This window comes from Anguilla rostrata, chromosome 17 (assembly GCF_018555375.3).
Source record: "Anguilla rostrata isolate EN2019 chromosome 17, ASM1855537v3, whole genome shotgun sequence".
In the NCBI taxonomy this organism is placed as follows: Eukaryota; Metazoa; Chordata; class Actinopteri; order Anguilliformes; family Anguillidae; genus Anguilla; species Anguilla rostrata.
This window is the reverse complement of record NC_057949.1, coordinates 9965233-9990553: the sequence shown is the minus strand read 5'-3', so window position 1 is coordinate 9990553 and position 25321 is coordinate 9965233. Positions and strand designations below refer to the sequence as shown.

The following is a 25321-nucleotide window of genomic DNA, read 5'->3' as shown; positions in this document are numbered from 1 at the left end:
AATATTTCACATATCGTATATTGTGAAACGTTGTTTCTGATCTTGATAATACGTTTTATCTCAATATACCGCAGTTTATGCTATTTATGTATAGGAGCCCAATTATGACCACTATCCACAGTGTCACATGCATACTCATACATATCAGACATGGCTCATTTCATTATTTAAAACACTTCAACCCTTTTTACATCAGTGAAATTCCTGCAGAGTTGTGACTAAGAGGAAATCTATTTTCACAAATATTTAAAACAAAATTCTTCTTTTATATGATTGTACGTTTTGCTTAAATAATGGCTTTGATAATTTTCTGAGATTTACAAGATTGCTTTCAAATAAATATTTAACCCATATCTGGTACATACAAGCTGACTGTAAATCCAGATCATAACCAGGTCAGAGAATACTAGTAATACAGAGAGCAGTGCATTAAACTATCAAGTCATCTATCAAGCAACTTACAAACATTTTGTGTTTTTGTAGGAAAAGGCCAGGAGGCAGGGCTCTAGAAGATACAGATATAAAGATTTCTCCCTTCACAAACCATTACACAAAAGCAAGTGGCAAAGCCCTTCTGTTTCTAGTTTACCTGAGGCCAATAGCCTCTAAATAAAACCAAATTCTGAACTGTGAAGTAGTGATTCCTTTACAGGCTCCCTCTCCTGCATTCTCATCATGACATAAATGTTCCTGCATACGTGTCCCTGTTACATACTGCATAAACATCCATTTTCTACATTCCAATTAGTCAAATTTGTGTGAGTTTACTATTAGTAATGCTTATGGTTGTAGAGACTTTTTTGAAAGCAGCTGTAAGATAGACCTGGTCCTTTATAGTTGGTAGGGTTACACATTCCATTTCACAGCTTTGGTGCAATTCCAACTTACAGACATGCAAGTTTGTAGTCTTCCCATGCACCGGGAGAATCTGCTTCAGCCTGCAGACAAGATGAGCACCCGTTCATGGCCACGGGTTCCGTCAGCTGTTTTATCAATTTGCAGCTGCAGGATATAAAAAAAAAAATAAAAAAAAGAGAAATGTGCGTGATTTTTGGCCAGATCCACAGTGGAAACACAGTGGCTGCCACAGTGGCAACATTCAGGGCCAAAATTTTAAATAAAAAATAAAATAACCCCATAAAAAGTGGCTTAAGAAAATCAGATTTTCACCCAGTCAATGAGCGTGTGCACTGATAGGAGGTATTTTAATGGGATCTGCTGCTCCCTCCACATAAAAAGACGATCTCAGTCACATGAAAGAGTAAAGAGTTCCCTAGTGGCTCGGTTTTTTGCCGCGTACAGAAATAGGAAGACTTTGGCAGCTGCTGCCTTAATTTAGCCAGTTAGTGCTGAAACGCTGCAGTCAGACTCAAAGCTGAGGCTCACTCGGGCGAGAGCGCGTATCCGTAGAACATTTTAAAATTCCGCAGATTAAGATGAGGATTTAAAGGATCGCAGGATTGATACTGTTTTCTGAAGCATCTAGAGGCAGAAAATATTCATTGTTCCTCTACTTGCTATTCCAGAATCAAAGAAAGACCAAAAGGTCTGGACTTGGCTGCGCAATATAGTGCAAATGTTTGTCCTCACCAAACTGTGTTCATGGAAAAAATCTGTGTTTTTCCAATAATCATTTTTGTGTAAGAGCAGAGAGAATAGTGGCTACGACTACATATGAATGCCAGACGACATTGTAAGCAGTAGCCTACTACTCCAGAGAAAGGGATCCCCATCATCTTCAGTGAGTAATGTTTCCACCAGAATTCCTTGCATCCCACCACCTCACCCCCTCGCAGGATAACGATGGAATTTTAATAGCCTAATCGGTCCCCACAGGCGGTCAATACACAGCCGGCTGCACGAGGGAAAACGTCGCGGATGCTATCCGAACCGGACAGCGCTGTACCGCAATTCGCTAACTCTCATAAAACGGAACCTCAGAGGACTTGCAATAATGCCGGTTCAGCGCTTCCGCGCATTTTCTCTTTTAACGTTCTTTAATTAAACTCATCAGATAAAAGCGGCAAAGCTTTACGCCGCAAGACGCGAAATCGAGTCTTAACACAGAACAATCGCTATAAGGGATGAGCGCAAGTCCCCGTGCTGTTCTGTATTTATTTATTTTATATGCGCTAAACCGCTATATGCGAACGGTTATCTGCCAACTAGCTTGCGCTCCCTCTCTGCATGTAAACTGAATTGATTATGCACGTTTAGCGGAGGGCCAATTTGCGCTTGTGGTATAAGTAAGCGCTGTGTAATTATCCGCTTCGCATGTGTCCATCTGTTTGTAAGCTCTTGATTAGCCAGTGTACCTCTCTGGGGCTCTCTCCTGGGCAGATGCTAAATCTAGAGAGAGCAGAGAGATTCAACCGCACGTGGACAAATGAGAGATTGAGAGGCCCTGGAGCTGCAGCTCAGTTAACAAATGCAAAAGGTAAAACGCAAAATATAAAGACTTCATTGAAAATATGCTAAAGATGTACTGTAGGCTTTTGCACATATTAGTAAATCAGTTGTTTTTATTTTTTTATATACCGTAGCGTATACTGTAATTGTATTAACATATTACATTGTACATACACACAGATAGCCTATATATGCAGTGGTGCTCCATAATGTTTGGGACAAAAACATAAAAAATATAGATATATTTATTTTGGTCTGTACTACACAATCTTTTATTTGAAATCAAACAATTCACTTCTGATTAATGTGCACATTCTCAGGTTTTACACTTTGGTTTCACCATGTAGAAATTACAGCACTTTTTTTAATACATAGTCCCCCATTTCAGGGCACCATAATTTTTGGGACATATTTATGCTATGTAAATGAAAGTAATCCTTTGCATGCAATGACTGTTGGAGTCTGTGACCCATAGACATCACCAGGTGCTGAGTATCTTCTCTGGTGATGCTCTCAGGCCTGTAATGCAGCCATCTTCAGCTCCTGCTTGTTCTGGGGGCTGGTTGTTTTTTCGATCCACATATGAAAGGCATGTTCATTTGGATTCAGATTTGGTGAATGACATGGGCAGTCAAGAATTTTTCAGCTTCTGGCTTCGAAAAACTCCTTTGATGCTTTGGCAGTATGTTACAGATCACTGTCTTGCTTGAGGAGGAATCTCCATCCAATGAGTTTGGAGGCATTTGCTTGAACTTGAGTAGATAAGAGGCTTCTGTACAGAATTAATTCTGCTGGTGCCATAAGCAGTTACATCATCAACGAAGAGGAGTGAGCCAGTATCTGTAGCAGTCATACATGCTCAAACCATAACACCCCCACCATCATGTTTCACAGATTAGGGGAATGCTTTGTATCTTGGGCAGTCCCTTTTGGCCTCCACACTTTGCATTTGCCATCACTCTGATATAACAGCACTTTACATATATAGTTCCCCCATTTTAAGGTACCATAATGTTTGGATACAAATGGCTCCGGTGTTTCTGATTAGTCAAGTGCGTTCAATTGCTTCCTTAGTGCAGGTATACAAGGGCTTTCAGTGTCTCGTCTTGATTCTAGGCTTCTGATTGCCTTTGAAAACTGTTATTGCTGTTTGTAAACACAAGGACCAGAGCTGAGCCAATGAATGTCAAGGAAGCCATTATGAGGCTGAGAAATAAGGAAAAACAGTCAGAGACACAGGGCAAACATTAGGCTTACCAAAATACTGTTTGGAACATAATTAAGCAGAAGGGACGCACTGGTAAGCTCCACAATCGCAATGGTAGGCCAAGGAAGACCTCTATAATTGATAACCGAAGAATTCTCACCATAATGAAGAAAAACCCAAAAACACCTGTCTGACAGATCAGAAACACTCTTCAGGAGGCCAGCGTGGATGTGTCAGTGACTACTGTCCACAGGAGATTTCATGAACAGTACTATAGAGGCTACGCTACAAGATGCACACCTCTAGTTAGCCACAAAAACAGGATGGCCAGGTTACAGTTTGCTAAGTAGTACCTAAAAGAGCCTGAAGAGTTCTGGAAAAAGATCTCATGGACAAATGAGACCAAGATTCACTTGTATCGGAGTGTTAGCAAGGACAAAGTGTGGAGGCCATGTCTATAGGTCACAGATTTTAAGCAGTCATTGCATGCAAAGGATATGTGACAGAGTACTAAACCTGACTTCTTCAATTCACATAAATTTAATATGTCCCAAACTTTATGGTGCAATGGGGGGACTGTTTATAAATAGTGTTATAATTTCTACATGGTGAAACCTAACTAATAACAGCTGAGAATCTGCACTTTAACCACATGTGAATTATTTCATTACAAATCTGAAATTGTGGAGTACAGTGTCAGATAATAATATATTGTCAAAATTGAACATCTGAGCTGCATTGCCTTTTCTTCTGAAGAACCCCAACAAGGTTCTCCTTGCCTCATTGCATGGCTTGTCTATTTAGGTTTTTAGTCATAAGTGGACTGAAAGGTGTAATGGAGACGGCCCGCAGAGCAGTGGTTTGGTCGTTAGGGTAACCTCTCCACAAAAAAGTATCCTAATGAGCCAGAAAACAACCGACAACAGCCTCCTGTCCGTCCACTGAATCATCAGAAATGCCACGCGTGTCAAGCTGGCGGTTAATTTAAAGTGAAAAGCCAAGATACGTGGGCCTAATTGACCTCTGAACCTTTCCCACTAAGAGGCTCTGTGCTGTCTCTCTGTTTTTCCCCTGTTCTTCTCAAAATGGCCTCTTTTTTTGCACTTTGTCTGGGAAGCGTAGAGAGATGGAGGGACAGAGCTGCAGGTGCTGAGTTATACGCCTGTCACCCTCTTCACCCGTCTCAAGTGCACCGTGAGCCTGTTTTCCTTTTTTGGCCGGCCAGATTTCTGCCGCACAAACTGCCCGGATGTCACAGCTCACAGACTTCAGCAGCGAACCCATCCGCAGAGCAGTCAGAATAGTGTACTATGAACCATAATGTTTGCTCAATGCATGCATACTCCGCACATGAATGATCTGAACACTTTGCCTCTTCTGTAGTCTTGGAAAGCCGGTCTCAGAAATACGCACGCCGAAGCAAGGGCTTTGAGATTACAACGATGCTGTATTGACCCGAGCGGAGACGCAGTTACCCAAAGCAGAGCCCGGAGACATGAAACACAACAGAGTACGGAGCTTCCACGACTTTCAGAGGTTAGCTCACAGCACGCTGCTGGAAATCGCAGGAGACAGGCGACAGAGAGATGCGTTTTTCCTCCGGTGTGGAAAAAAGGGAAAGTGTCTCGCACAAATAATTTAAAGGGCACCCAAGGCTGCTCTCGCTGAGAAAAAAGCCAAATGAAAATCAGCGGTTTGCCTTAGCTTCTATTCTGCTATTTTTTCGTTCCATTTCTTTCAGTTGGAATATGGAATAAAATTCAGTTTGCATAAGCTGCATGCATTTGAAGGTGGTAAAATGGATGGGGGACGTTGAGGTTAGACGAGCGAAGTAGCGGTAGCTGTTCCAAATAAGGAAAGATAAAAAAATTTTTTTACAAAAAAACATTAAAAAAACAAAGCACTGTCTGCAGAACATGGCGACTGCATTCTCCGGAACAAAAGAAATGACATGAAAACAAATAAAAACCCACTGGGTACGTCCAACCGAACACTTTCCCTGGGTTCAGTCGTGGTTACAGAGGCGCCCTGAGCACGCTGGGCCAGGTGAAGGGACGAGGCGGGACGACGCCGGCCCTCGGGGGGAGCCCTGGCACGTGAGCGCCGCCCCGCGGTCCAGAAACGCTGTCGGGCGTCGCCATGGCTGCGAGCGCGGGAACACCCGGGTGGGCGTGGCCGGATTACGAGCGGCAGGACAGAAAAACCAATCGGCGCTGCGCTGCCTTTGCTGTGGAGTGACCGAACTGGGGGTGGGAGCGCGAGGCGCGACAGGTGGGCAAGGTACCCCTCGCGTAAAGACGCCTCACACCCCGAAAAGCAAAGGTTTCACGCGGGGGACACAAAAGCAGCTGCAACTCATTTAGCCGATCAATGAATTTGGGTAGAATGTCAGACTGGATGGGTGCTAACGAGCGGTGGCTCGGTGTGCAATCCAGCAGCAGACACGCGGCCTCACGCCGCACACAATCTGCTCCACACTGACAGAGCTGAAGGGCGCTCTGACGCTACGAGGATTAGCGGCTGTGGAACGTGGCGCGGCGCGCGGCCAACGCCGTCCCGGCTGCAAGGCGCCTCGGCGCCGCGGTCCCGCGAGGGGGGACGCCCCTCGTCAGCGGGGGACCCCAGAAGCAGCTCGGGATCGAGGGCAGAACGGACGGCGCGGAACTGCAGGTGAATCCCAGTGGGGAAAAACCTGCCTGAGGAGTCAGCCAGGAATCCACAACGGGCGCGAGCGCTCATGTTTCCTGCCGCTCGTATTTCAGCGGGGCGATGAGTCAGAACGCAGAGGAAAGCCACACTGGAGCTTCGCCCAATAACGGGTCCCCAGCAAACCTGTCAGAACCCGAGCCATTTCACCGGGGGGAGCGGGGGGGTGGGGGGGCGGGGGGGGGTTATGATCTTGCTGCGGAAAGCTGATGGAGGCGGACCCAGAAAGGCTCGCAGGGGTAATTGCTGCCAAAGGAACTTCCAACCAAGTCTCGTCTCAGGGGGGCTCAATGCAACGTAAACTGCCTTTCTTTCGCGAGCATTACCATCACTACGACTCATTCAAACTGCCTGTGTTTTTGGCTTCATCAATTTGTTTCTCTTTTTGTTCTGATTTTATTTTTATTGACAATTTTCTCTGCCATACTGTCAAAACTTTTGTAAATTAAAGTTGCCGGCATTGTCCCTTGTCTATGGGCCACAGTACAGCCCACGTTAAGTATGGAATCAATAGGAATTCATCAAATATGAATATGGCAGTAGGTTACAGAGGAGGACTGAGGTACATTTCACAACACGAGGAGCAGGATTAAAGAAGAGGGATGTCAGTTAAAATTTATCCGAATAGATTCGGGCGCCGCGAATATAACATGAAGTAATTTTGCTCTGGGAAAGTCAGCTGTCTGCCTGCATCACCTTGAGTGAAATCGTCCCTGCATTAAAGTCCCGCTCATTTCCTGTGAGTTGTCGTGCTAATTCTATCGTTTGCCTTTGACTCAATATTTCTCCCCACCATTAGTTAAAACAGTAAGTAGTTTATTTATTTATTTATTTATTTCAACATGGCCGCCTCGTATCTGGGACTAGTCTCTGGCCTCTCTGCGGGTTCCTCTTCAGGAGAGGCAGGGGTGTTTGCTCTGATTCGGGGTCAGCTCGGGCTGCTTTCTTTGCCATGATAGGATTCCACGCTCCGCTGACGTCGGGACTGCAAAATGCCATCGCCGGTGGGCTGAAGACAGGAAAGTGCGTAGTGCAGAGCAGACGGGTATTTCTCCCAAGGCTGTTGTGTTATAAATATCTGATTCACATTTCTTTGAAATTAGGTTGAGGGGGTGGGGGGGGGGGGGGGCTCTTTCTTTCTTTGGGCAAGCGCATGGCTGACTCAAAAACAGACTGTACTGTAGGAGGGATCGCAGCGTTAGTAAAACTAGCTAAAGTCAGAGCGGTGGCGGAAGGTCGCGGTAATCTCTTTCCGGCGGGCGGGCGGGCGGGCGGGGGGGCGACCGCGATGCCGCACGTTCCCCGCACACACAGCCGCAGAGTCAGAGCAAAATCACCCGAATTCGGTGGCCGCACAAAGCCCTGGGCCAAACGCCGGCCCCGCCTCACTCGGGGCCTCAGCCAATCTGCGTCTCAGCGGCACCCTCACACCGCCGGGCAGCTCGGCCGCCGCGGCCTGGCCAATGAGCGGGCAGCTCGGTCAGGATCTCGGGGGTTTCCGGCTGAAAGGCCCTGAGCAGAAGAGGAGTGCGCACCAGGCCTATTAAAAGTGGGACTTTCCAACTTTGAAAGAATTTGAAACTAGGTCATCCTCCAAGTTTGCTGTGATCTTTTTTTGGCCTCTGGGTGCGGAAAACAGAAAAAATTAAAATATTATAAAGTGAGGGAATATTAACCATGGAGGTGTCAAATGAGGATTACAGATACACACACACACACACACACACATGCGCACTCATATGCGGCCAAACACACACGCACACACAGTCATTTTGTACCACCCTGACAACATGTTCCCATTGCAAAAATTGTATAAGATTGTGACTTTAGTATAGGTCCTGTCTCGCCAAAGGTCATACAAATAGTTTTAACTCAGGAGCCACCCAGTGACTTCCTTCCTACTGAAAATCACTGGACTTATTTTAAATGATTAATTCATTTGGCAGATGCTCCTGACCCTCTTGGAGTAACACACACACACACACACGCACACACACATGCATGCATGCACACACGCGCGCACACACACACACACACACACACACGTTTCACATGGCTAGGTGGGACCAGGGGCCCAGCACACGCAGAACCAAAGCCAATGGAAACCAAACGTGTGTCTGAAAAGGCTGACCTAATTAAGCTTCACTTTCTTGAATGCGTAAGCATGTGTCCCAGTGAGTTTGCACATGGCCCTCCCCACAGAAAAGCTTCTGTGGGGTGGGACTTCAGTAACATCACAGGCAAAGCGGTGTTGCCCCTAACAGAAATGAAAAACAAAATATGATAAAGAAAATGTACAGATTATTGACACCTTCAGATATTGCAACATTTTGCACTTCCGTGAAACATAGTATAGTTACATTTTACATTTAAAAATATTGCAGCATATGCAATTTCTGTAAGGGCTCCTAATACAACCATGCGGTTTTTTGCTCTCTCGTGTGTTTGTGAGGGGTAAGTAACCCGTCTGCCACCTTTAACAGAGGACCTCTGTATTTCACACACCGAGCTGCTTTGCGCTCGCTGCGGCTGAGAGCGGTTCCAGCGGAACAGCTGTGATGTCACACGGATAAGAGTGCGCGAGATGAGAGGTTGGGAAGACTGCGTTCTGGGTGCGCTGAAGCGGATGACCGCACTGCGACACTGCTTCACCTCTGTCTCAGAGGCCCTCGCAATTAAGAACAAGTATTTAAACGCGCAAATATGTAAATCAAGCGATCAATGGCATCTGCAGATGTTGAGCTTGGTTTGCCCATTGAAAATGTGCCTCCTGTCCCTATTCCTGCTTTCTAATGAACCGAGTGCAATTACATCTGCACTTTCTCAATGGGAAACAGTCAAAGGGAAAAAAACCTTTTGTTGAATCTCAAATAATGGATGTCTGTTTCCAAGCAAAAACGAAGTAAAATATATACAGTCAAAGTCAAATATAATAGAAGACTCTACGTCATGCTAATCATGATATGATTCTAGAACCTTCAGGGCTGATCATGACCCTGCTTGACCTAATTTGTTTTTTGAGACATATATCCGATTTCTTGATAAATCCAATCCCAGGTACATTTGCTAAGTATACTCTAAATGTCACTCTGTTGTTTAACTGGTTGCCAGGTCAGTTGAAACACCCAGCATAAAAATGAGAACAAATGCACTCTCCGGCCTAAATGCATAGAATCTGATATGCAACACATGAAAAACCAAGCGAAGCACGAAACCACATGTAATGCATAAGCAGTGATGCGATTTGTCAACTTTTTCATCAGATAGGAGTATAACGAGCGCGGGTGAATCTACCTGAAGCTCATCTAAGAACAACTGCGGTACTCTCGATAAGAGCTGAGTGCGGAACTCTCCAGAGGCGTCGGAACTATCCGTCATGTGGAAATCGATGCCCGGGCTCAGTGATTCTCCAGGGGGGGCGCCGGGGCCCGGGGCCGGCTCCTTATTGGCCGCCCGCATTGCGTCACCCAGTACGCCGGACGACCCGGCGCCGTCGCCCCGGCGATGATTTCTCCGCGCTGTCTGTCTGTCGCTCGGCAGGACGTGTAAATTGGCGAGGTGACGTGCGCAGTGCTAACGAGTCAGAGCGCGCTGGCTTTTTGTCGCTCTCTCTCCCCCCCCCCCCCGTGTCACGCAGAACAGGGCGCCGGAGTCTGACACGTCGCCGCGGCGGCAGTCTGTCTGTTTTCTCCGAGACTTTCATGAATGAGCAAACGCTTCATTTGGAACGACGAGCGCGACCGTTTTCTGACACTTAATGGCTCATTTATGATTTCAAATTAAGAAGGAAGAGTTTCGCAAATCGTTATTTTCCCTGTGCAGTCCAAACAGAATTGTTCATTTTGTGGGTTTATGTGATTTTTTTCTCAGTCTAAAAAATGGAATGAATTGTCATTAGAACTCAGTTAAACAAAATAAAAAAAGACTTTGTGAACTTCATTGGTTCCAGACAATTGGTTTCCTGAAGCTACTTGAGTGAACTGAACATGTTTTGTTTTGCAGTGTGCAGACAGAGGTTTTGAGAAAAGCCACTCAGGCATTAACCATAACCACAACAGCATGGCGAAAAAAAAAGGGCTGTGTCATGGGAAAGCTCCTGAGGCCATAGAGACAGACTTCACTTCCTGTCTGTTTGTTTATTTTTGCATGCAACCCGCGCGCGTCCCGGCCAGCCGCTGACAGTCGATACGCTCCCGTGAGCTCAGGCGGAGGTGGGTGTTGATCTGAGGGGCAGTGGGAGGATCACAGCTGTCCACGCTTCCGCAGGCCGCGGCGGAGGCGGCTTTTTGACGCCGTTTGTGTTTTTATGACTTGTCCGCGGCTGATTTTGGGCCCGCAGAGGAGTTGCCCTGAGGAGTGAGGTTTAAAAACAGGTCGGCAGCGCTCTCACCCACCCCAGGTCCCGGGACGGTGGCTCTCTCACACTGCGCCCTGCGCCCCGCTCTGGGCTGCCAGGTCAGGAGTGGTCTGCGTTCCGCGAAGAGCTGGTGGGTTTGTGAAAGATGATGAATCAAGCTAACGCTGACTCGTGATTTTTTTTCCCCAGGCGTGGGTATCGACCGCACAGTGGCTCGCTCCCTGGCCCCGCCCTCCTCCCTTTAAAAATGCTCCCTCCCCCTCATTAATCTGCCGGCTCCCTCAAAACCTGCAAGAGTAGCCCTGCAAAGCTCTGCCCACCTCCCTCCCCCAACCCTTCAAAGAGATGTACCAAAATAACTCCTGTGATCTCTCATCTTCACAGGACAGTCTTTGGACACTACATCTACGATTGAGCAGTCGAGAGCTGAGGACCATGGACAGCGTCAGCCCCACTCATAGGCTGTGCAGCGCACAGCAATCAGGCAGCTGTGCTATGCACACTATAACGACTTGTGAGCTTCACCTGTTGACTCTTCAAATTTGAGGACTCTTTTTGTTCTGCCTTTTGTTGCGGTGCCTCTTGTTGTTATTTTGTGAGCACATTTTTTTTAGTAAATCTCTTTTCTTTGTTTCTGTCCAAGAACTAAATTAAAGGCAGCAACAACAGTAACAGCTTTGTTCAGTTTGTCCATTCACTACGCGACACTAGAGCACCCCAGCAGGAAAAGAAATGGTTGGTGAAAATAGATCTTTCCTTTTAAAACTCGGGAATCAGCAGGGATATTTGCTGGTGTCTAAAAATGGATTGAAGAATTTCAAGTAAAGTATAGTGTCCCAGGTGTGATGTACGCACACACACACACACGCGCACCGCACACACACACACACACACACACACACACACACACACACACACACACACACACACACATGCACACACACACACACACCACACACACACACGACACACACACACACACACGCACACACACACACAGCACACACACACACACACACACACACACACACACACACACATGCACACACACACACACACACGCACACACACACACACATGCACACACACACACACACACACACACACACACACACACACACACACACACACACACACACGCACACACACACGCACACCACCGTGGCTGTCCTCGCACATGTTTTTGTGCTGGGCTGATGGTGCTGTTCTGGCCCTACGGTGGTGAGCGCCGGTCGATGGCTGTTTTGATGAATGGTAGTGAAGACAGTAGCCCCACCAGGAGCCTCCATGCTACATGCTGGAACGGCCCCCTATTCATCTCCTTGACTGCTGATTATCCAATAAATGCTGAAAGCATTTTCACAGTGACCCAAGGTGGCCTTGCCGAAATAAGGCAACGAGCATCTGCGCCAGACCGGTACTTCAGTCCCCAGTGCTAGCTGCCAGTGCTGTTTTTTAATGTGACTGTTTCTACATGTATTGAGTACGTTCAGTCAGCTTTTGGAGGTTGACCATTGTTCGGAAACCAAAAGTATGACACCACGTTTACAGACGAAAAAGTGGTCAATGCTGGCATTGCAGTTTACAAATTGACTTCAGAGACATTGATGGTGTGTAATGTTCGGAACTTAAGAAATGTTTCGCATTGTTTTATACAGCAAATAACCAGGATAACTTCAGTTTCATAACTTCAATTTCCCCCACCCCACCCCTCCGCTCCAGCTTAATTTCACCTTACCGTAGACAGTTATGCTGCACAGAGATGCTTTCTGGTTGGTGGAATGTTCCCAAAGGGGCGGGGTCAGGCATGCACAGTCAGGAGTCTCAAAGCCCAGTAAATATATTTCTATTTCTACAACAGCTTCTGAATTTCAATATTCTCTTTTCAGAGACACTTTCGTCTTCTTCTATTTTGGTTCTGTGTGTGAATTCTTCCACTGAGCGAACCACGACTTTGGTCCAGCATCCTCACCCCCTATCCCCTGAGCCCGTGTGTGGAGGAACTACCTGTCAGCACCTCCGCCCACCTGCATCTCCATCTCGCGCTGTCGAGTTCAGCTCCACGCAGAGAGCCTGATGGAAGCCTCCCAAGGGCCGTGTTGTCTGGCTGATCAGGACAAGGCCCAATTACTCTGCACTGCTCCCTGGCAGCCAATCAAAATTAAACAGGAACACTTACTAGGCAAAAAGCTGAAAGCCCTCTGTCATTTATATATAGCTGGCCTTCGCACTGAATCCATTTAACACTTTATGCATGTATATATACTGTTTCCTATATGTTTCATCATGTTTCATTTAAATAATTTCATTTATATATCTAAATATATTATTAGGATATTTTATATCACATTATACATATACGTCATATTGTGTTATGTGGCTGTGAAAAGCATATGACTGTTTTGTTTTAATATGGAAAGGTGATCATTTGTTCTCAATGTCTCAATCTCAAGTGCTCAGGTGAAGTACAGGTAGGACTGTATCTCCTGCTGCACACACGCTGCACTGTTGGGGGGGTCACCGGTAGTGACGTACCTGGGGTGGGCTGGTGCTGGCCACGCGTCACTTCTTCCTGTGGCCCAGTCTGGAGTCAGGTAACCCGGCAGGTAACAAGGACAGCGTATCTCAGGCTTTGAGCGGGCGCTCCTGCTGTCCTCCGCACATCTGCTCCCCAGCACGGTCTGCTGGGCCCCTTCAGTCTCTGCAATTCATACCTCCTCATTACATCTTACATAGTTCTGTTTGGGTGCTCTTAGTTTCACAATGCTAACACTGTATATGGGTATAAAACAAGTACTTTACATTGGAATTTACACTTCATGTCATACTATTATTATTATTATTATTATCATTATTATTAACCTTCAAAATTAATGTACAGCGATGCTACATTAAGCCTCCTGGAAACGGTTGCACTAAATATTTGAAAGTGAATCCCAGGGAACTTATATTTGTAGGTCTGATTTCAAAGACTATCATAACATTATGATGCTTATTCAAACTAAACATAGTTAGGGTTACTGAGGCATTGATCACTCACACTCACACTGGTCCAGGCTATGGTATGCTAATTGCTAGGTCCAGCATTCAGGTATATATTGTGCGCACAGCATAAAGTGAAACATAATCGTTACATCAGATTGATCCTCTGATGTCCTTTTGACACCCTCCCAAAACAGAAATCAGCACATTTTATTATTCTCATCAGAACAAGACTGGGTAAAATACTCAGGAAAATATTACTGGTTGCTGATTTTAAGGTGAAAACAAAAATAACCCAGTGCCCTTCCAAGGACAGGAGGATATAGCACTTTTTAAGATAGATGTGACATATATCTGAATCACATGACACTTATCTGTGATCTGATTGGATGGTGCACAAAAACAATAGCTAGGCAGAAGACTGCCATTATGAGTCACATGGCATGCATCTGGGTTCTGATTGGGTATTGCACAACATCTGCTCTCAGGGAGAGGATTGGTCTCTACATCTCTACAAAGTTTAACCAGAGTTGTGAGAGTATTGGTAGAAAGCACTGTTATATGAGGCAGTCAAGGGTAGATTTGGTTGCATGTGTCAAGTTTCCCATAAATTGTTTTGTGCCTTTTAGCCCTTCTGTTCCTTCTTAGCTTACGGGTCCAACTAGACCTCAATTATTCAAGCGATCGCTGGCAGTGATTACGGGAAGGTAATTAACTGCAGATTAAGTGCACGCTTTGAGGAGGGGATCAACAGACTATAATGAAATTAGATGTTTGTGCTGAGTCTGTTCTGTACCCTGGCCCGTTTCTAACATCATGACTTTGATTTTCATTGATCAGGTTGAGATTAATGTTTCTGGGTTTCTTATATTATCTTTTGATTAATCTGATTACCATAAGCATTATGTAACTTTTCTTTTAAACATACGAATATATATTTTCTCCAGACCATTTCCCACTAGTTTTATTTCCTTAAAAGACTATAAATATGAAATCCAAATGAACTTTAAAATATACTGAATGCTGTAAAAATGCACTGTAAAATAACAAGTAAAAATATATATGACAGGCTATATATTTGCTTTACACAGGATATGTGCATTCCTTCCATTTTCTAGAGTGTTGTACTTCAAACTGTCGTAATGCTGCCCTTACAGGAAGGGACTGTGAATCTCAGCTCCACCCTGCAGCAGCTTAAACCAGATCAAAAAGTGCACCTGTGGGCCGAGGGGGGCCACCAAAGGGCATGGGTGGGTCGGGCCCCTCTGTCTGATTGGGGTTTGGCGATGGGGCCCCTCTGTCTGATAGGGGTTTGGTGATGGGGCCCCTCTGTCTGATTGGGGTTTGGCGATGGGGCCCCCCTGTCTGATTGGGGTTTGGTGATGTGGCCCCTCTGTCTGATTGGGGTTTGGCGATGGGGCCCCCGTGTCTGATTGGGGTTTGGCGATGTGGCCCCTCTGTCTGATTGGGGTTTGGCGATGGGGCCCCTCTGTCTGATTGGGGTTTGGCGATGGGGTCCCCGTGTCTGATTGGGGTTTGGAGATGGGGCCCCTCTGTCTGATTGAGGTTTGGCGATGTGGCCCCTCTGTCTGATTGAGGTTTCGTGATGTGGCCCCTCTGTCTGATTGAGGTTTCGTGATGTGGCCCCTCTGTCTGACTGGGGTTGGGTGGTGTGAAGCGTGGGGTGTCTGATGACGGTTGGAGGCTGCCCTTACGTACCCTGCCAACGTGAGGAGGAGGATCCCGGCGCATTAGGCTGCGGATCAGTGGAGGGACAGGCGCGCTCACGGGAACGGGGTGGGTGGGGTGATGGGATTCTGCCTGACGTAGCCTGGACAGCTGCCCAATTACCACCATGCCAACGTGAGCTGGATACACATTCAGAGCCTGCAAGCATTTTAACTCCGTCCCCCCTCCCTCTCCAACACTCTCTCTCTCACCCCTCCCTCTCCAATGCTCTCCCTCCCCCTTCCTCTCCAACACTCTCTCTCTCCCCCCCTCTGCCACTCTCTCCCATCATCTCGCCCTAGCACTCACCTATTTTCCCATCCATTCCTTTCTCTTTCCCTCTCATTCTCTCCATCTGTGTAGTTCACTATCATTCTCCCTGCTCTGCCCTCCCTGCTCTATCCTTTGCTCCCTCCCTTTTTCTCGTTCCTTTTTTTCCCCTCTATTTTATTCTCCCCCATATTTCTCTTTCCACCTATTTTCTCTCTCTCTCTCTCTATCTGTCTCTGAGTGTTTCTCCCTGTCTCTCTATCATAAGGAGGGAGCAGGGTATAAAATATTGAAAGGCTGTCCTAAGAGGGCCATAAAGAGTGACAGGCAGAGGGTTGTCTTCTTTATTGAGCAGTTGCCCGCCTCCTCAGAGGCAGGGGGGCCCAACAGCACCCTGTCCTGGCTTATCTCTCTTTGGGGGACTGTGTTTATGAATCAATTTTTGTGCCACTTTTTTTTTTTCCTGTATTTTCTCCCCGAATGTGGAACACCCAGTCGCACTCACGCGGCCCGCCCTGCCCCACTGCTCCGATCCTCCCAGTGAGCGCAGGCGATGGCGGGGGCAGCGCCGCGGCCAATCACACGGCTCGTACACGCCGTTAGCCTCCCGCGGTGATGCCCGCTCGTCCGGTGAGCGGAGCGAGAGCCGCGGCTCGTACGGCCGCACGTCGGGCCCGCTGGGTGACTCATCGCTGCGCGGCGGACCGCGGTCTTCGCTCGACCGGACGTTTGCGGCGAGTTGGCGGGAGAGAGAGAGAGAGAGAGAGAGAGCGGGGGGAAGAGCGGAGCAGAGCTATAGGACCCACGTGCGAGGCGTGCGAGGCGTGCAAGGCGTGTGCGGTGTGCGAGGCGTGTGCGGTGTGTGCGGTGTAGACGGCGTGCGAGGCATGTGCGGCGTGCGAGGCGTGTGCGGTGTGTGCGGTGTAGACGGCGGGTAACTGGGGCACAGGGGAGCTCGGCACAGCGCTCCCGGCTCATCCCCGCACACCGCCCTGACCCCACACAGGCGAGAGAGCACGTCCAGCTCATTTCACCGCACGGCCCAAACACACCCGCGCGGGGCTGGGAGGGCAGTGGGGGCGAAACTCTGAGCCGGTGCTTCGTACCTCTTCGTCTCTCTCCCTTTCCCTCACGCGGACAGGGTGGGCCGGACCAAGCCCTCGCCAGCGGAGCGCGTCTGACTCCTCTCTCTCATTTCAATTCTCTGTCTGAGTGCAGATTTGCTCCCCACCAAGCTGGAGAGATTCTTTCTTGCCTACAGTAATGGGGCCCTTGGCATATCGCAGGGAGTGTTTAATACTTAATGTTCAAGCACAGTATCATGAAAGGCTCTGCCTGTATTCTGGTGTCCAGACTCTACACGGGGAGAATGGGTTTTGTTTACTCTGGCATGACCCATATGAGACCACGCCCTTCAATATTAGTTTAAATTTCACCCTCCTAAAAGGCAACGTTGTGAGCAAAGTATGTTGCAAAATTAGGACGGGAAAGCATTTATAAGTCACCCTATTTCCTGGGTGAGTAGAGGCAGAGTACAGAAAGTGCTTTTGGTTTCTGGGGTTCAGTTCCAGGTCCCCATTAAGCGTGCTTCACGCTGAAGCGCTCGCTGTGGGGGACGGGCTGTAAGGAGCCAAGCCCAGAGTGTGTCTAACGCGCAGCTCTGAGAGCACAAGGCAGATGAGAGGCACTGCTGGAGCTGCTTCAGGGGACTGTGCTGATGCGTGCATGACCCTGGCATGCATCTGTGTGTGAGAAAGAGGGACACACACACACGCATAAACGCACACACACATGGACACAGGCACACACACATGCACGCACGCGCACACACACACACGCACACACGCACGCACGCACGCACACACACACACACGCACGCACACACACACGCACACACACGCACACACGCACACACACACGCGCACGCACGCACGCGCACACGCACACACACACACGCATACACACACACGCACGCGCGCACACACACACACGCATGCACACGCACGCACGCACACATGCACACACACACGTACACACACGCACCCACACATGGACATGGGCACACACGCACACACACACACAGCCTTACATAAGGGGAACACCTGGGTACTGAGTGGCTGGGGGTCATTGCTCAGTGGGGCAGAGTGCAGGCCTGCCTCTCTCTCTCTCTCTCTCTCTCTCTCTCTCACACAGTAATCAGACTCAGTGCTGCACAAGGGGCTCAGGCTCCTGCTACTGCGCTGCAGCGGGTGCTCGCGCAGTCGCCATAGTTTCAGGGCATGGGGGACGCGCAGGGGGGGCTTGTGTAATTGCTTTTCATCCACCCTTGTTCCACTGAGGGCTTGGGGGGGGGACTGCTGCTCAGGTCTCCACATTTTCTTGGTTCAACAGAGAGGGGGCGGGGGCGGGGGGGGGGTCTGCTTCTTAGCCGCCTCGCGCACGTGCACGCGTATGTAAAGCGCTCAGCTTTAGCACAAGTCCCACATTTGCTTGACGGGAAAACCTGCAACCCCGCCCCCCCTGCCTCTCCCACCGAGCTAAAAATGCAGACCTGCAGTCTCTCCTGGAGGAGGCCGCGCAGAGGCGGCCAGGTCCGACCGCACGCGCTCCCCAGAGTGCACCGCAGAGCCCCGCGCTAGCTCCCGACTGCCCGGTGAAGCGGTCGCGGCGCGCTGGTGAAGGTGTTAGGCACGCTCCACGGGGGCCTGGTGAACTGTGCCTTGCTCGGCGAGCGGCGCTGGGCGCTGGCAGGTCTTCCCTTCCGTGTGAAACGGGCCCTGCTGCTGCTGGCAGACGGGCTCTTTTGATGCAGCGTGAGCAGTGCGTTTGGTGCTGCCGCCGCTGCTGCCGCTTCTGAGCCTTTCAAGTGAAAACTTCCCACAGCCTCTCTGCTCTCATTCTGAAAAACAAAACCATGCACCTTACAAACATGCTCCAAGCTCTGTGCGCACACATACACACAGAGACAGACATGTGCGCATGCACACCACCATACACACAGGCATACACAGTTATGCATACACACACTACACACACACACACACACACACACACACACACAGACACACAGGCGCAAATACACACACGCACAAACACATGCACACACACACACACACACACACAGACAGACATGTGCGCATGCACACCGCCATACACACAGGCATACACAGATATGCATACATACACTACACACACACAGACAGACACACACACAGACACACAGGCGCAAATACACACACGCACAAACACATGCACACACACACAGACACATTCATACACACACACGCACAGACAGATACACAGACACAAACACACACACAAACACACACACAGACAGACACACACAAACACACACACACACAGACACACACACAGACACAAACACGCATAGACAGACACACAGACACAAACACACACACAGACAGACAGACACACACACATACACAAACACATGCACACACGCACAGACAGACACACACACAAACACACGCACTCACACACAGACACACATACAAACACGCACACACACAGACACACACACACAGACAGACAGACACACACACACTGCATACGCACATGTTCTGTCTCGCTCACAGATGCACTCATATCCTTTTCTTTCCCTCTCACCTCCTCTCTTTCTCTCCCGCCTTATCACTCCCCTGCCCTCCTTCTCTTGCTCTCTCACACTCCCTTGCTGTCTATTCCATTCCCTCTCTCCCTCTCTGTCTGCCCCTCTCCATCTCTCTTTATTGCATTGTGTCGCTCCCTCCCTCCCTGTCTGAGTGCATGCACAGGGAAGGTTGGGGGGGGATTTTTTCGGCAGTGATGGAAACTCTACACGACACTAACTGCAGGACAGTCTCCCTCTGCTCTTGCTGTGTTCTAATGCAATTTTCCCTCAAAAGCTATTATGTCCAACACGGTGAATTTGTCAAAATATCCACACCGCTGAATTTAACCTTGTAAAATAAATTTGTTATGAGCCATGCGGAAGAGGAGGAGAGCCATTTGCTTCCAGCAGGTAATTTTCTACGAAACCGAGAAGAAAATATCTGTAATTATTGATCGCGTCCGGTGTGATTGCTGAGCAAAAATGTCACGGGAGATTTAGCTTGCTGGGAGTAAAGATGCACTTTACCTGAATGAGCAACTGTTTAAATTAAGTAGTGTTGGGTGGCTCAGAATTATAATGGTTAGGGAACGGGGAAAAAGAAGTTGCAGGCCCAAATCCCAGATGAGGTACAGCCATTGCACATTGTGTCCTATGAAAATATAATTCTGTTGATAATATGTAAAATATATGCCGTGTAAGCCACTCTGAAAGAGAGCTGAGCGAATAGGTAATGTGATGTAGCGTAATGTGTTCTAGGCTGATTTAGTCACCGCGGCTGATGTCAGTATTTGTGTCTCACCTATGCGCTCTAGCTCCTCACACATTCTTCATGATTCTATCACCAGAGTGGCAAAGTGGTGTTAATACTGAAGTTTGTGTATCTATTTATAGGTTAATGAGGAAATTGCCTGCATTTAATGTACGCACTGTCAGAGATCCAAGCTCCGTGAGATACACGTGGAAATGAGTGTACATTTAACCTAATCACATAAATTACTGCCAACAAAGCAACTCCTGGAGGGCAATTTGGCAACTTTTTTGTCATAAATGGCTGGCAGAGCCGCTTCTCTCAGTTCAGAAAAATGGCGCATGAGTCGCACTGTGAATCAGTTATCTCAGGCTCCTTTTAAAGCAATATCATATAGACCATATGGGATCCTCCCTGGATAGCATGTAATATATTGCATGAATATATTTGATATATTATAGTAATATATTTTGTAAATTATATTGTATGTATCGTATTGTATGTATTTTTAAAAAATCTTTGCAAGGCAGTCTACTTTAAAAATATATATATACCGCAATAGGTTAAAGCATAAATAATGTATATATTTGCACACGTATTGTGAAGTGTTGTAATAAGTTGATGTATATTTATTTGTATATAGTTCCATTTCTATAAATCTCTGAATCTGTTCAGCCAGTCACCATGAGCTGCTGAAGGTCTTGCTCCATTGCCACATTTAAAGCTTCCTGAGCACATTTTATTTAACACCTTTCTACTGAAGTACCGTATTTGATGAAACCACACTAGTCAGGGCGGCGGGAGGGGGGGGGGGGACTTCTACAGCTGGTGTGTCCAGGGCCTCAGAGTGAGACATGGGTTACTGGCTGGCAGGGGGTAGATGGTGTGGGAGGAATTTTTCGAAACTGTTAATCTTCCACACACGCCTCTATTCCCATTCGCTTTCTGGTGGTGCGGTCACAGCCTGCCGTGCCTCTTCCTCACTTTGGCCGTGTGATCACGGGAGGGGCTGAGGAGGTGTGGAGGGGGGGGCGGAGGAGGTGTGGGGGGGCGGAGGAGGTGCAGAGGAGGTGTGGGGGGGGGCAGAGGAGGTGCAGAGGAGGTGTGGGGGGGGGCAGAGGAGGTGCAGAGGAGGTGTGGAGGGGGCTGCTCCTTCTCTCTGGGCTGCTGTCAGAGTGTCCTGACGTCTGCCTGAGGCCTGGGAGGCCTTCAGCACCACGGACAGCAGCAGCTTCCCGTACAGGCAGCACAGCTGAGGCTTATTAGTGATCAGCCATGGCTGTGTCCAGTTGCCTTCATCGGGCCTGGTTATAAAGGCACAGCCTGAGAGAAGGCCTAGGACTCGCACGCTTCACGGTGTGGCTCAGCTGAACCACCCCAAGGCCTTGATTCACTCACCATCTGTCTTTAACTCCTTCACAGAATTAAATGCACGTTTTATTCCGTCTCTTCCTCAATACAATTTGGTTATTTTAGAAATTTAGCCAAAATTACCTCGCCAAACCGTTCCTAAAGACAACAATAAAACCTGCGTTTATATAAAACACCAAATTCAGGAACAGACATGGCCTGAATCCGGGCCAAAGTCATATCTTCTGCGCTTGCACTTGCACTTGCTTCTCCACTCTTTTCCCTGCCTTACTTTGACCTACACCCCGGGAGCAGGGAGCACAGCTGCCAGCGGGTCCCTCCAGGTAGTCTAAGCGCGTGTCATAACCGCGTCCGCCCCGTGAGCACTGCGCGGCGGTGGACGGACCGTTTCAGACGCGGGGTGTTCGGTTCTGCGCCAGTCCCGTCATGCCCTTTCTTCACACCACTTTCTGTTTGGGGAATAACAGCACTGCGGCAGAATGCTTCAGGACAACAAAACAAAATGAAACCGTGTCCCTTTCCCCCTGCGCTGTCCCAAGAAGTGATATTGGGCAGATCAAGACAATGGTAGCTGGCCAGTTAACTTTATTTTTGGTCCCTTTCCTTTTTCTTAAAGGAGAATGGACACAGAATAATCTTAGAATATTGAATGAATGTTAGGCTAAACGTTACCAGCATGTAAAGCCCATTTCTCATCAGGAATGTTAGCAATGTTAAACAATTTTAATATTTTATGTATGCGCTGTTTTGAACAGGTGTCCTTCATCATGTTGTTGTGATACTGATAAACATCAGGAGAATTTTAACTGGAAAAATAAAATGTTTTGTTACTGTTTGTGGAACTAACCAGGATTTTGTCTAAGGCTCCAGAAACATTTTGCTTAAACCCTCCTGTTATCTTCATTCATCCCATATCCACAGGCTCAAACATTACCCATCCTCACCAGACTCCATGTGATAAAGCCTCTGCATTGAATTTTAAACCCTAAATCGATATTTTTCATGTAAAAACAACCGGTCACTCGTCAATAAGGAGGTGAATAACTGCTTTCCTGCATCACCGTCCAGAGAGACTGCATTTCTTCAGTCTACACTCCTTTTTTACTACAAAACGCACATCGTAATTGATTTGTTTTGGCTGTAAAAGATGTGTGGAGCTCAACTTTGATCATGAATTCTGATTTCATAACCGCAGGGTTAAAAAAGACTCATAAGACACTCTTTGTACCCTGATGGCGTACCACGTAAAAACTATGAAAAACAGGCAATGTCTTAATTCCACAGCTGTGCACTGCAGTTTAACTCAGGAAAGGGTCCTTTTTTTTGACCCTGAGGACAACAAGGAGGGTAAAGCTGGGTCAGTTCGTAACCCAGAGGTTGCAGGTTCAATACCCAAGGGTGGGCACTCCCATTGTGTCTTTGAGCCAAGGCACTTAACCCGAACGGCTTCAGTGAATATCCAACCGGCGGCGTAACAGGATTGTATGCGGAATTGAAGCTTAAGTAGCCCTAGCCACCTGCTAAGGAAATAAATCCCACAACATCCTACCCTGAAGGTGATGCGCAAAAAATAGAACACAACAGATCCCCAGCGCTTTTTCAGCGAGGAGTCGTGGCACATTCCCCAATTACCCGCGCGCTGAGTTCGTACGGCGCCCCGGAACAGCATCGGATGGAGGTGATGTAACTCCTCTCGGAGGAGAGGGAAGAGTTGACGCTCCGTTCTGCGCATTACGGAATGCTGCGGGAGTTTTGGCCAGCCCAGATTTCCCCATTCCCCGGTAGCCGGCTTGCGAAAAGGGTTGATTTTCATGGCTTTAGAAGCGGGCGTCTAAAGAGGTTTTCAGGAAGCTTTCATCCCTCCCTTCACCTGTTTCATTCAGCCTTACGAGGGAGAATTAGGGAATTGTTTCTCAAACTGGCCGTTTTTTTTTTTTACAGCAGAGCCTTACAGCTTCTGTGGAGTGCATTTTCACAGGGAGAGCATTTCCTGGAATGCATTTACTCCTAATGGAGAATCTCGTGCTTTACATTATGCCTTCATCTTTCACTAAAACATAGCATTACTTATGGTTATTTTTCAAATTTCTGTCTTAGAAACCTCATCTATATCATAAAAGCTTCATGATGTTTGCTATTATGGAGACGGGTCCTTTCAAAGTGTATCGCACAAAAGCAATGATAATATTTCTAAACAGTAACGGTTTCATTTATATCATTACCTGAATGATAAAAGATTCCTTCCTCCCTCATTTGAAAGCTTTATTTATTGTAGCGCATATTACACCATTGTGTTATGCAACGAGGCCTTGTTTTGACTGTTACTGGTACCTCAAGCCAGATATACATTGGTACAACGTGTGCTGAAGAATTCCGGGCAAGTTGGAAGGTGCCACACAAACACAAAGAATGCCTTATTAACTAATAGTATCATAATAGTATAACAGCATATGCTATTGTATACCTGGCCTACTTGTATAAACAAATCTTTAAGTGGCTCTGGACATGAGGGTGAATAATTGTAAATGTAAAATCTGTAAGTAAATCCATGGGAAGTTCTTCTTTTGTGGTTTCCATTACACGTGACACAGGGTGCTCTGTTTCCCTCCTCTCATTCGCTCTCATCCTCTTCTTTCCTGACAGGATGTGAAGTCCACATTCTTCCAGTTCGGGGCCTCCATCCAGCAGGAGGCGCTGGCCATGCTGAACATCATGGAGGAGTACGACTGGCACATCTTCTCCATCGTGACCACCAAGTTCCCGGGCTACCAGGACTTCATCACCATCCTGAAGACCACGGTGGACAACAGCTTCGTGGGCTGGGACCTGCAGAACACGGTCACGCTGGACGCGGTGGACGGGGACATGCGCATGCCCATCCAGCTGAAGAAGATCCAGTCCCCCGTCATCCTGCTGTACTGCTCCAAGGACGAGGCGGGCTACATCCTGGAGGAGGCGCGCACGCTGGGCCTGACGGGCTTCGGCTACATCTGGATGGTGCCCAGCATGACCTCGGGCAACACGGAGGCGCTGCCCGACGAGTTCCCCGCGGGCATGATCTCCGTCTCCTACGACGAGTGGGACTACCCGCTGGAGGCGCGCGTGCGCGACGGGCTGGGCATCATCGCCAGCGCCGCCGCCGCCATGCTGGCGGAGTTCGGCGACATCCCCGAGGCCAAGACCAGCTGCTACGGGCCGATGGAGAAGGCCAAGCTACCTCCCAGCGCGCTACACAAGTGAGTCTCCCCCCCCCCACACCCCCCCACCCCACCCTGGGACGGCCGCCGTTAATAACCGGGTCTCTAACTTACGGGCAGCCGGTTCCAGTGCAGTGGGTCTCTGCCGTCGTGCTCTCGTACAACATACTTCATCCGAATTGCTTCAGCAAAGCAAATATCCAGCAGCGTGAGCTGGTCGTAAAAAAAAACATTACATTGCGAGTACTTCTGGATAAAAGCATATGCTAAATGCTTAAATTAAAAATGTTAATTAAAACATATCAACAGGGATTGTGCTGGAGGTTACCTGTAGGAACACTGGGTGCACAGTCCCGTGTTCAGTGTTAAATCAACTCATAATGTTCCTATTGGACTCATATGTACTCTGTTAAGAGTTGATTTAACACTGGATATTTTACTGTGTGGTTGCTGTGGTGTTTATCACTTTTCTGCATGCTCTGTTATCACAAACATATAATAAATATACAAAATTGTATTTTTGATAACTGCGTAAGGGGGGAAAAAGAAACCAACTATTTATGTTTTATTGCTAAGATGCTAAAATAATGTCTCCAGAGACAAAATCTCTCCCGTTTCCAGTAAATTATTACAGATTGTTGTTTTTTCCATTCTGTGCTCGGAATGATGCTGGTGGCTTGTTTATATCAGCGACACCACATTCACAACCCTGCACTTCGTAATGAAACTTCAA

At 47.9% G+C, this 25321-nt stretch overlaps 1 protein-coding gene across 1 annotated transcript in view; it reads left to right on the top strand.

The window, feature by feature from the left end:
• Window positions 1–24038: 24038 nt before the first annotated feature.
• Window positions 24039–25321, top strand: part of LOC135243453 (glutamate receptor ionotropic, NMDA 2A-like) — a 68844-nt gene continuing 67561 nt past the window's right edge. The window contains exon 1 of the mRNA XM_064315321.1: window positions 24039–24627. Within this exon, the coding sequence (XP_064171391.1) occupies window positions 24092–24627 (536 nt within the window). The 5' untranslated portion in view covers window positions 24039–24091. The remainder of the gene's footprint in view (window positions 24628–25321) is intronic.